We start from the raw sequence: 13339 nt of genomic DNA on the forward strand, positions 1-13339 counted from the left end.
GAATCTCTCTACTATGTAGTTGATACAGAGTGACGTGAATTTGGATATTGGGTTGATTGTGTTTGATGACGTGAGTGTGCATTGAAGAAGCACACAAAATAATAGGCAATGGGTTTTCCGAGTGTGGCTTTATTTTTTCCTCACCTCTTGGAGCTCGTTGTGGAAGACGTAGGCGAATTTTCGGATTTGGTACTTGTATTATGTACGGATTGGGGGATCTAAATGTGGTTTCTGTTCACCTCTTAGAGCCATTTTGTATTAAAGTACAATGTGTGTATGGGTTTTATAATTTGAACAAGTTTTGTTTTTGTGTGCAATCTTCTTTATATGTATATAACATGAGAAATTTGCATGAAACGAAGTGCATACAATATTTTGTAAGTTATTGAATTGTCATTACGGTGCAACAATCTAATAATGATTATTATTTTATATCCTAAAGGGGAAAGATGAACCTTTAATAATTAAACGAACTAACACATGATAGACATTGTTGTAACTTGTATGATAAAGTTTCTTCTAAGTTGTTGTCCTACAGAACAATGTAATTGAAACGAGAAAATGGCATCATTGCTTTATGTTAAAATTGAAGGATAATGTAAAAGGTGTGGGTGGAGTGGTTTAAAATAAAAGAGAAGTCATTACTCATTAATAAAACTAGAGTACAAGTAACATGATCACAAATGCAACTTTAATTCAAAAAAAAGAAAGAAAGATTTTTAGTCAAAACGGTTTTTGAGATTATCGTACCTCTTCACTTTAGTTTATGAAATTTAAAATCGATAGAAGTGGTCTTTGAGATTGTCCACCGTCAATCATGTTGGTCATTCTATAAAAATTCTTAGTTAAATTGAAGAAACAATCAGTTCAAGTGGAAGAGTTGATTTGATAAAAACATCCTCAGTTTAATGGAAATTCTTCACAAAATGATCAAAATGACTAATTGTGGACAATCTTAGAGATCGGCTAAAAAGCCTTAAAAAATATAATAAGAACATACAAAATCAAGTGGGAAATTTGCAATATATAGTTAATTCTAAGTACCAAATTGCATTAGGAAACACCATTCGTCCCTTCCTAGCCAGCTACCAACGAACATGCATTCACATCCTTTTTGGCAATTTAAATTTTTGGTCCGGCCGGCCCCAATCAAGCACTTAGATATACAGATGATGAATAGGCGAACAAGTAGCTGGGTATTGGGGTCCAGATTAAAGTAGTTGAGTATGGTCGGTGGCATAAATGAATATCTAGGTTTAGGGCACCATTTGGGACAGTTCAACATCAACCTAACCTAAGCTTTGAACTCATGGCATGAGTAGGAGGCAATATACCGATTAAGTATTGATTTAATGATTTTTTTTCCTTCTTATTAATATGGTATAAGAAGTGTAGAGTTCGAATTCTGGTGATAAACGTAAAAATTTAAGAGAATATACGTTTGAGTTTTGAGTTAACGTATCTATTATGAAGCTTGCATTAAGATTAGTCTAAATCTTCAATCAACTTTAGAATTTTTTTAACGACAAAAAGGAGATTGATGACAAAAGATATGGAGACACATTGCACAAAGAAACTAGAGAAACATTGGCTACAATGGTCCAAAGATAAAAATATATGTGTACAACGAACCAGTCAATAAACAAAGGACAATCACACTCATTTTTATCTCTCACGCATCCTTGTTAATTTTTAATCGTTGATATTTTATAATTTATTCAATCTAACGGCCGAAAAAATATGTGAGAAGTAAAAATTGGTGTGTAAATTCACCATAACCTCTCCGGATCTGGAGGTGTGAATAACCGTAGCTTGACAATTGACACTAGTTGTCCCTTTTAAAAAAAAAAGAACAAAGACCTAACAAATCGACTCAATTACGGGCCGAAAATTTACGGGTAGGTCCAAACCCTACAACAACTAAAATCTTAGCCCAAACATAAAGCCCAAAAAATTCCAGAAACAGAAAATTGAAGACTGAAAAGTGTGAAGAAGTGAGCAAACTAGGGTTCTTGTCGTTTCACCAAAATCAATCACCAATGAAGCTAGCCGGACTGAAATCAGTCGAGGACGCGCACGATGAGTCGGTATGGGCGGTGACGTGGGTGCCGGCCACCGAGTCCCGACCCTCATTGCTGCTAACCGGGTCACTGGACGAGACCGTGAGGCTGTGGCAACCGGACGAGCTGGTGAACCGGGGAAAAATGACCGGCCACTGCCTCGGCGTGGCTTCGGTGGCGGCCCACCCCTCCGGCCGCATCGCCGCCTCGGCTTCGCTGGATAGCTTCGTCAGAGTATTTGATGTTGATACTAACAATACCGTGGCCAGTCTCGAAGCCCCGCCGTCTGAAGTGTGGCAATTAAGATTCAATCCCCAGGTACTTTGTTGCAAATGTTGGAAATTTTGAATTTTTATTTTCGGAGTAAAGTTTGTATTTAATTACTTGTTTTTGTATCTATGCATTAAATTCTGCTTAGTTTATTTTTATTTACTTTGAAAATTATGCTAAAATTAGACTTGGGGATTTAGAATATGTTGTATTTTGCTTGGCTGCTTTGCTAATAGTGTCAGAGATACCAATTGGAGACAAACTTACCTACGCTATGTGGAATGTAGCAGTATCTCAAGCCAATCACACTTTGTCATACATCTTATAACGCCATACGTTTTAAATTTCCCACGTGATATTGCGTGATTGACTTCAGGATACCATTTGAAACTTGCCACGTGAAATTGCGTGAATGCTTAGATACCACCACAATGGTGTCCCCGTTTTCGGGAAAGTTCTTCTTGAGAAGTTGTTGATCTCTTTTAGTTCTTAATTGTTAAACTGATATTCAAAGTGGACCAAATTTGAATAAATGAGATGCTCCAAGTGAACATATTTAGTGTTTGTATCTAAAATTAAGACTTATTTTAGGGTCTTTAGCATTACATTTATCGAGGCTCCGAGTTATTTCTGATTCATACTGAGAACCATCTTTTTTGTTTGCCAAAGCAAGTTTGGAGGCATTTGATTGAAGGTTTTTGAAGCAGACCCTTTTGGTAATATTCAAATTGATGCTAATTTGTGGGTACCTGATCAGGGTACCATGCTAGCTGTGGCAGGTGGGGGAAGTGCATCAGTCAAAGTTTGGGACACTGCCACATGGCATATAGTAGCCACATTGTCGATTCCTCGCCCCGAAGGAACCAAGCCAACTGATAAAAGCAGCAGCAAGAAGTTTGTGCTATCGGTTGCCTGGAGTCCTGATGGGAGACGCATTGCTTGTGGCTCTATGGATGGAACTGTTTCTGTTTTCGATGCAGATCGTGCCAAGTTCCTGCACCACCTGGAAGGCCACTTCATGCCAGTGAGGTCTCTCGTGTTTTCACCAGTTGAGCCAAGGTTACTCTTCACAGGCTCAGATGATACCCATGTGCACATGTATGACGCTGAAGGAAAAACCTTGGTTGGAGCTATGTCAGGTCACGCAGGATGGGTCCTGAGTGTGGATGTGAGTAGTGACGGGGCGGCTGTTGCAACGGGCTCAAGTGATAGAACCGTGCGGCTGTGGGATATCAGCATGAGGGGAGCTGTGCAGACAATGAGCAACCACACTGACCAAGTCTGGGGAGTGGCGTTTCGACCAGGAGGAATGCCTGGTAGACTTGCAAGTGTGTCGGATGACAAGAGCATATCGCTGTACGACTACTCTTGAAGTGGCTGGCTCGGGGAGATATGAGAACCTTAGAAATTTACCAGATTGTTCACTTGAAATCGGTTTGTTTGACACCTTGTTCTGATGCTCTGTTTGTAATACACAAAAAACTAGTGTTGGTCGAGGGAGGGAATGCATACCTATTAGACGGATCTTTTACCGTCGAATTGGCGAACCCTTTACAGTATAAAATGAACTGGCGAAGCCTTAGATTTGACCTTGTTAATGTGTATTCTTAGGCTCGCAGCTTTAAGAAAATCATTTTACTTTGATGTTTAAGAGAAAGGCGTTGTTATTGACACTTTAAGAGAATCATTTTACATTATTAAGAGTATTTTCTCCCTTTAATTTTTCTACATACTAAGGTAGCTCACACTGAGTTTCTGAATTTCATACTTTTGTGAAAGATATGTTACGAATGAGTGCTTCAAGTGTCTCAACTCAAGTTTTTATCGTACAAAGCAGTGGACGTCCCAAATGGTGCATACTCTTTTCTTGCATCATATCATTCCACAATCCACTCCACTAACCCAAAAAATAAAAATGTGACAGTGTGACACTGACACCGAGAAACACGTCCAGCGGGAAGCTTAAACGTTATGACTCGATATTTACCAAAAAAAAAAAAAAAAAAAGCAGTTCATGACTTGACAGCACCATTTAACATTGTCAAGAATGATAAAACAACTTGGAGAATCACACGAAAACAAAAATAATGACATGACAGCACCAGGGCACCACGGGAGAAGTCATTACAAACACAAACACCTTCCAAACATGTGGGAAACTAGAAAATTCCTTAAAACACGCAAACAAAAGAGCAGCATAGAGATGTGTATCATAAGATTAATCCAAAAAACCCAAGGGATATGTTGTTGCACTAATGTTGCACCAGATGTCTGAATGTGATCAGAAACATGGTCATTTACGTACATCTATGTCGGACAATTTTCACAAGTAAATATAAGATTATATTTTCTAAACATACATAAAACAGAAAAAAAAAAATTAACTCTCTCGATTAATCCAAAAGCAACGTGCTGAAATCCAAGCATCAACAGCAAAATGGGATACTTTGTTACATTAATACAAAAAACTTGCTTGCTAAACCTCCTCTCTCACTTAGACCTTTGGTGCCTTGTTGAACAAATACTCCTTGAGCACATCCATAACCTCCCCGAATTCCGCCTTCACCTCCGTCGGCGGGTTAGCTAACCGGCATGCCATGTCCTTGATTGCCTTGGAGTGATAGTCAACTTTCGACTGTGTAAACTTCAGACCATGAGCAGTACTCACCACCACAGTCCGATCACCGGCTCCAATGACACCACTCTTCCTCAGCTTATCCAATGCGGTTAGGGCAACGCCTGTATGAGGGCAGATAAACATACCCGTGGAGTCGGCTTTCGCCATTGCGTCCATCAGCTCCTCCTCACTTGCTTCCTCCACAATCCCATCACAATTCTTCAGAGCATACACGGCTCTGTCGATTGAAACAGGGTCCCCAATCTGAATAGCCGAGGCGAATGTCGAATTCGCCTTCACCGGCTTGAAATCCTTCCACCCTGACTTGTAATACAAGTAAAGCGGGTTCGCATTTGCTGCCTGAGCGCAAACCATCCGCGGAATTCGATCCACTAACCCCAATTCCTGGCACATTTTGAACCCTTTGTAAAATGCATAGATGTTGCCTAGATTGCCTCCGGGAACAATGACCCAATCGGGCACTTCCCAATCAAATTGCTGCAAAATCTCAATCGCCGCCGTCTTCTGCCCCTCCAGCCTCAAACTATTCAGCGAATTCGCCAAGTAAATTGGCAATTCGGCCGTGATTTCCCTGATTAGCTTCATGCAGCCGTCGAAATCGGTGTTGATGCTCAGCACGAACGCGCCGTTCGCAATCGGCTGGACCAATTGCGCCATTGAAATTTTGTTAGCTGGTAAGAAAACAATCGAGGGAATACCTGCGGCAGCGCAATAAGCGGAGAGAGCTGCCGACGTGTCGCCGGTGGAGGCGCAGCCGACTCCGACGACGGGGCGATTGAGCTTCCTGAGGCGGTTGACCTGGCTGATTAGCACCGTCATGCCGAGGTCCTTGAAGCTGCCGGTGTGGCTGATCCCGCAGTGCTTGACCCAGAGATCGTTCATGCCCAGAAACTGTTTGCCGAAACGCTCCGCCCAGAAGAGGTTGGAGTTCCCCTCGAACGCCGAAACGATGTCGTCGTCGTCAATCTCGGGCAGGACCCACTCCTTCTTAGACCAGACGCCGGAGCCGTACGGCCACGTGGTCTTCCCCACGCGGGAGTCGAAGAGTCTCCGCCAGTACGCGCCGTCGAACTTCCGCAGCGCGTCCATATCGTGCTGGACGTCGAGGAGGCCGCCGGATTGGCTGCGGTAGACGATTTCGTCGAGCGAGTAGGACTCGGGCGAGTCGAAGCCCGAGTTGAACGGAACGTACTTGGCGGAGAAGCTGTGGGGGGAGCGGTGTCGGCGGGCCTCATCGCGGATGTTCTCATCGGCGGCGCGGCGGGTCTTGCTGGAAGGGGGCTGGGGCGGGGTGCTGTTTGTTGCGGGGGAGGGATCGAATGTGGAGGAGGTGCAGGATACGGAGAGTGAGGAGGTAGGGGGGCGTTTGGATGCGGGGTTTTGGTAAAACGCGGGGAGATTAGGGGAGAGGGAGGAGAGAGAGGAGTGGAACAAGGCGGAGGAAGCCATGGCTGAGGAGAGGGAGAGAGGGGAAGTGTGTGGAAGGAGGCGGCGCGCGTTTGGACTTTGGAGGGTTTTGGAGTGGTGGGTGATGTTTAGGGGGAGGAGACTGCGGGGTCGTGACTCATTACTATTAGTAGGTCCGTCTGGGACACGTGTGCGAATTAGACGTGTTTTTGTTTTGGCATATGGATTTATGAATTGGAAATGTAGTTGTGGGTATGTTCATTGTGCTCATTTTATCAAGGTCAAACCGCTGAAATTTCTCTCCTCCTGTGAGCGTGAGAACCTCTTCCCTCCCTCCTGTGCGAGCTTTTCTCGCCGTTGTGTGAGTGTTCCTTCGTTTTCGTAGATTCGCTTCGCCATTAGCCCTAAATTTGACTATGGTCAGTGGCCGTTCCATCCTCTTCCTTTCCCATGTTGGAATATTTGATTGAGTATTTCAAAATACAGCTCATAAATCAAAGCTTCATCGGTCAAATATCATTCTTTAATGATTTCTTTTTCTTCTTGATTTCAATTTTGTTTGCGAACAAAACCGATGCATTAAACGGGATATATAGTGTTAGCATTTGATTGTGCTATAATGCTTCTTTTTTTCTTTTTCTTTTTTTGACAAGAAACGATGATACAATTTCATTACTAAATCACAATTACAAAGAGTCCACAACAATTATAATCTCCAGCGATCAAATAGATTGATCTTGAGGTAATTCGCACAAACTAGAGTTAATAATAACCCCTAATTGGCAACCATAACTGCACACGCATTAGCACAAGAACTGACGGTACAAATCTACCACAAAGACGGCAGACATAACAGATCTATACCACAGCCTATGTAATATCATCACCAAAAAAGCGAGATCATATCAAAACCAACACTTGGCAAAGTGAGGTCACAATAAAACCAAGTCTGACAATCCGGGTCACACCAAAACACCGGTCACAAACTAGCCACAATACTTGCAAGGAGAGACATTACCCGCTAGAAGTGGTACAAACAAACCTATGCTGATACTACACAAATCCGAGAAAATGAAATCTTCTTGGAGGCCTAATTGCATCCATTGACCCTCACCACCAGCAACTAGTGCAAGTCCGCTGCAACCCGCGAGCCAAGGCCGTCAGCGGAAGGCGGAGACACTACTAAACAGTTGAGAAAAACCACAAAACACGGAAAAGCAAGCCATAGGGGAGGATCTGACTCACCAACAACCAAAAACACCAGCCCAAACCCGCAGATCTAGCCACCTGCAACTAATGCTTCTTGAATTCCCTATATTTGGGCCACGTTTTGTTTTGTGATTAGCCCCTATATATCACTATTGCATAAATCAAAAAAGAAAATTGTAGTTCCAGTCAAGTCCTCTCCCATTCTATAAGTTTTCAATCTTTCTCTTTTAATTTGATCACCCATTCTCTTAAGTGCTATCGTAGTGTTCACTTCTATACCAAATGAAAAAATCGGGTTGTTCCTTCAATCTAAGTATTGTGAGTGTATGTTTACAAGGATCATAGATTGATGTATCCTAGATGGTAGAGTGCCATATTGGCTCCATCATCTCTCAAGCCGTACTCAATTCTTTTCGTGTTCCGTGTTTTGTCTTTGATTTATGGTTTAGAGTATGTGGAGCTTTGGCTCGGGCATTCGCACCATCATTTTTGTTGGTCCTTCCGGTGTTCGTCCTTATCGGTGATGTTGCTTGTACAATCTCTCTTCTTGCGTGTTTCCATGGTTTTGTGGCGGCGGTCAATGTGGTGATCCTTGGAGGATGATGCGACTGTTTTTCTTCTTCACTTATGGGTTTCTTGTTGACTTGGTCTATCGGTGCAGGCTACAGAATATTTGAGTGAAGAGTGTGAAATAATAGGAAATGAGAGCAAAAACCAACTGCAAATTGGTTAAACCAGCTAAATCAAATCGAGTCGTTTCGGTTGAATTTTAAACTACAAAAATGTAATATACTAAGACAATATCAAACCAAAATGCAATTAGTTCGATTGGTCATGTTTTGGAGTTGCATGAATTGACCCAAATTCCTGTTTACTTTTTCACACTTGGCATTTATAGTTGGTTTCCCGCCATCTAGATATGAAGTCGCCTGTGACTTATGCAAGAAAATTATAATATTTGCTTAATTGTTTTCAAAGGAAAATAACTGGACCAAACCGGTCAATAAAATGATTGATTAGATTATTATAATACTACAATTAGTTTGGAACTAAATTGAACCAACCCAAATCGAGATATCAACATTAAGTTGGTTATGAGTTTAAGATCTTAATAGAAACCAAATGAGCGAATTAGGGTGGACAAAATATTTATGGATTTTGGTAATTGCGGTTATTCATCTATTTAAAGTTCCTGATTACGGTTATGGGTAACCGTTTAGACGAACAAACGGTTATGGATATAACCGTTTATCCATCAAATTTAAATGGGCGGTTATGGGTATAACATGGGTTATAACAGTATCCATCGGTTATAGGTACTACCTGCGGTTATAACGAGTATCTATTTACCCATTTGATTTAATTTATGTAAAATTTAAAAAAAAAAATTAAAAACCCTAAAATTTCAATCTCTCCTTCAGACTCATGAGTCTTAAACACCCCGCCCTCCGCTCGTCTCCAGCTAGTCTCATTGAAGCACGACGAGGAACGATAAGCTCCATCTTGTTCTTTGATTTGCAAAGGTCCAGATGGGTCTTTTTCCCTTCATGTTTTATAAGATCAGTTTCCAGGCATTAGACCATCTCCAACAGAATGGTCCAGAAGGCCAGAGGGCCAAAAATAGCCCGAAAATCGTCTCTAATCGAGGGCTAGGCTAGAGGGTTGTGGAATCTGAGAGGGCCCCACGGAATCGGAGAGGGCTAGAGGGCTGGCCAGAAAATAGAGCATTCCTGTCGGTTACAACCGACAGGATTGCTTAAAATTTTTTTTTTTTTTTTTTTTTGGTTTTTTGGGCCAATTTTTTTTTTTAATTTTTTAAAATTCTAATTTTTTTTTTCTTCCTATAAATACATAAATCATTCATTAAATTTAAGTTCTAATTATTTTGGTTTTTTAGATCAGTTATCGTTGTATTTTTTAAATTTAAGTTGTTGTAGTATTTAAATTTAAATAATAAATTATATTTGGCTCTATGGCCCTTTGGCCCTCGATTGGAGACTGTTTTTCGTGATAGGGCTAAAACGAGCTCTATGGCCCTTTGGCCCTCGGTTGGAAAATGATGCAAATATGATCATGTACTGTTCATTAAAATATTAATATCTTAGAGAATTTTGGAGGGCCAGAGAGCTAAAACGAGCCCTTTGGGGAGCCATCGGTTGGAGATGGCCTTACTTATCTAGCGGGCCTCCACCTGCAGGAACTGAAATACATTCATTTTTTGTGGAATCACAGTCCTGTTCTTTTTGCTCTAAACCTTTGGATTCTAGATGATTTAAGTTGCTCACCTCACCTGCAGAATGTCGTGAGTTCATATCAGTAGTCATTTCTTTTGTAGGTCTTTTTTTATGACAACAAGTCGATGAGATTTTGTGATTAAACGTGCTAAAACATTAGTGTTCGAAAGTGTTTTGTTTCAGAATATTTTGGAGTTTTGAATTATCTAGTATTCAAGATAATGACTACTTTTTGTTTTTAGAAGTTTTACTTTGTAATCATATGGATTATAATAAAAGACTTGCTTGAGTGTAGCAAAAAAATAGAGTTAATTACAAAAAACTACCTCAAGTATGGGTCAAATGACACTTTCAGACCTCATCTTTTAAAATTGACAATGTCATACCTCATCTTACGAATTTGTGTCAATGTTATACCTTCCGTTAGTTTGGCCGTTTATTTCTCAGTTAAATGCTGACGTGGCTTGATCTGCGACCCATTTTTGTTAAAAAATTAATAAAAAAATTATTAAAAACAAAAAAAATCATTTAATATTATTTAAATATTAAAATAATAAAGACCCATCTTTTTTTTTCTTCTCTCTTCTTCTTCTTCCCTATTCTTCTTCTTCTTCTTCTTCTGCAGGGAGACGAACTGGGCTGCTTTTTTTTTTTCTTCTTCTTCTCTCTTCTTGTTCTTCCCTCTTCTTCTTCTTCTTCTTCTTCTTCTTCTGCAGGGGGACGAACTGGGCTGCTTTTTTTTTTTTTTTTTTTCTTCTCTCTTCCCTCTTCTTCCCTCCTATTCCCTCTTCTTCTTCTTCTTCTGCAAGGGGACGAACTGGGCTGCTTTTTTTTTTTTTTTTTTTTTTCTTCTCTCTTCTTCTTCTTCTTCTTCTTCTTCTGCAGGGGGGACGAATTGGTTTTTTTTTTTTTTTTTCTTTCTTCTTCTTCTTCTTCTGCAGGGGGATGAACTGGGTAATTTTTTTTTTCTTCTCTCTTCTTCTTCTTCTTCTTCTTCTTCTTCTGCAGGGGGACGAACTGGGTAATTATTATTATTTTTTTTTTCTTCTCTCTTTTTCTTCTTCTTCTTCTTCTTCTTCTGCGGGTTAGGTTGGGGGGGGTGGGGTTGGGTGGGAGGGGATGGGTTTGCTGTTTTTTTTTTTTTTTTTTTTTTCTCTTCTTCTTCTTCTTTCTCCTTCTTCTTTTCTGGGTTGCTGGGTTGCAGGAAGATGATGGGGAAGAGAGAGGGGGGAGATGCACGAAAGGAGAGGGAGGGAAGATGATGGCTAATGATTTTTTTTTTATATGTATTTTTTATTATTATTTTAATATTTAAATAATATTAAATGATTTTTTTTGTTTTTAATATTTTTTTTAATAATTTTTTAATAAAAATGGGTCCCTGATCAAGCCACGTCAGCATTTAACTGAGAAATAAACGGCCAAACTAACGGAAGATATAACATTGACACAAATTCGTAAGATGAGATATGACATTGTCAATTTTAAAAGATGAGGTATGAAAGTGTCATTTGACCCATACTTGAGGTAGTTTTTTGTAATTAACCCAAAAAAATATTGTTCATAAACTATTATTTCAATTATTGGAATTGTATGAGGACTTAAATTATTAAAAAAGGGAAATGCATGCCAAAATGTACCTATAACGGTGTTTAATTGTCAGAAAATAAAAATTATGACAAAATTTTCTTTTGTAATTTTCAAGTTGTCAAAAAAAAAAATGTAGACGGGTGAAAAAGGGGTAAATGGGTAAAAAATGATAAGTGGGTTCAAAAACAAGTAAATGATTATGATTAAATGGGTAAACGGTTATGGTTAAATGGGTACACGGTTATGTATATGGTTAACAGTTTATAAACGATTATGGGTATGAGTATAACCGTTTATACAATTACCTAATGGGTAAACAGTTATGCGGTTATGAACATAAAAGGTTGTAGGTAAATAACCGTAGCTACCCGCTAACCATAACCGTGGCCCATCCCTAGAGCGAACTAGATCTTGACGTTAACATAGTGGTTTTTAAGTAGAACTAATGTTACTTGCTCATGTCTAGTATCAAGAGGGGAAGGGATCCGGATCCCTTTCTCCTAATCCACTAAGTTCGGGGATCCGGACAATTGAAATTTGATTCAACAGCTATAAACAGGGGTCCTTAAAAGTTATAATAACTTTAGGCGTTTGATTAAATTTCAACGGCCTAAATCTCCGAACTTGGTGGATTGGGTGGAAAGGATTCGGAGATGATCCTTTTTCTATCGGGAGGGGTTGTTATTTATAGGAAATCACGTGTGGGTATGTTACAAACAACTTATAGTTTTGTTGTAAGTTATTTGGGTATATGATTTATGATCACACAAATTTATTTATTTGTTAAATAATAGTGATATTGTAACCAAATCCGATATGTAAGCAATTCAGTCAAATTTTTAGTATGATCTTCCAATATTATTTTGAAGTATATTTTTTTTTTTAAATTTTGGAGATTTATTTTGAAGTACATTTGGTATTTATGTACAATGAAGAATCTTCTATCGATAAAGGGTAGAATGCGATTTAAGTACAAACATTGTGAATTAATATCATTATGATCCAAGTATAATATGAGCTACAATCATGTACTCATCTTTATTTTTACCTAGTAAAAAGTTGGTAGAAAAAAATGGTTTCAAGAGATCATGGAGTTATTGTTGCTCTAAGTCTTATATTTAGCTATGCTTTTTGGAACTCGATTTTGATCTCACTTTACCTCTTACAATTCAAAAATCAACATTTTACCCATTGAAACTCAATATACACACCTCTTTGTGGACTCTTTCTTCTCCTTAAAACTCATAGGTCGCCTCTTGAAACATATGTAAGACCTCATACTCGATAAGATTATGTCACATATGCAATAAATTTGATTATAAATCTCCATTATACGTTAGCATTCAATAATCAGAAATTGTTATTGAAGAGGTAAAAAAATAAAAAAGAAATTGGTTAGCCTAGTGTACTCAAATCAAACTTACATAAGAAATTAACAGATTTAAGGCATTGTGGAGCGGATCTTGAGATTTAAAAAGACGACTTTTCAATTTCAAAAGGCAAAATGTGATCAAAATAAATTATAAAAGATAAAGTAGAACGAATTTTGAGTTACAAAAAGAAAAATGATATTAAAATTAAGTTCCAAAAAGTATAATTAAAAGTAAGTCTTGCTCTAATTTATAATTTGGTTTTTGATCAATTTTTTTTCTTTTTTCTTTCCAAGTTGGCGATCCACTGACAAAGCATACCGTCCAAGTGTTTACACCGGAACTTTACTCCCACCCAAGTATATAGCTTCAATACACAATTCAAGCGCCAGCGAAAGGCAAGAGGGTATCGGATTGTCGTGTCGTAAAACGTAATTCTCTTCCTAAGAATATTTTGGTCGAAAACTACTTTTTCTTTTCCCGAATTACCCTTCGGAACATCTAGTTTAACCTCTATAGACTATTGTGATATAAATGTATTTGAATTTTGATCACCAAGGG

The 13339-nt window shown here is 39.1% G+C and overlaps 2 protein-coding genes across 2 annotated transcripts; one reads left to right on the top strand and one right to left on the bottom strand.

Annotated features, from left to right (window-relative positions):
• Positions 1–1972: 1972 nt before the first annotated feature.
• LOC137745086 (WD repeat-containing protein VIP3-like) lies at positions 1973–4001 on the top strand. The gene is made up of 2 exons (XM_068484963.1): positions 1973–2378; positions 3088–4001. Exons 1-2 carry the CDS (start codon positions 2040–2042, stop codon positions 3700–3702), a joined length of 954 nt encoding a protein of 317 aa, XP_068341064.1. The 5' UTR covers positions 1973–2039; the 3' UTR covers positions 3703–4001.
• A 699-nt stretch (positions 4002–4700) lies between these two features.
• On the bottom strand, positions 4701–6536 carry LOC137737067 (threonine synthase, chloroplastic-like). The gene has a single exon (XM_068476423.1). It carries the CDS (start codon positions 6415–6417, stop codon positions 4825–4827), a length of 1593 nt encoding a protein of 530 aa, XP_068332524.1. The 5' UTR covers positions 6418–6536; the 3' UTR covers positions 4701–4824.
• Between the last annotated feature and the right edge of the window lie 6803 nt (positions 6537–13339).

Source organism: Pyrus communis, chromosome 1 (genome assembly GCF_963583255.1).
Source record: "Pyrus communis chromosome 1, drPyrComm1.1, whole genome shotgun sequence".
NCBI classification, from domain to species: domain Eukaryota; kingdom Viridiplantae; phylum Streptophyta; class Magnoliopsida; order Rosales; family Rosaceae; genus Pyrus; species Pyrus communis.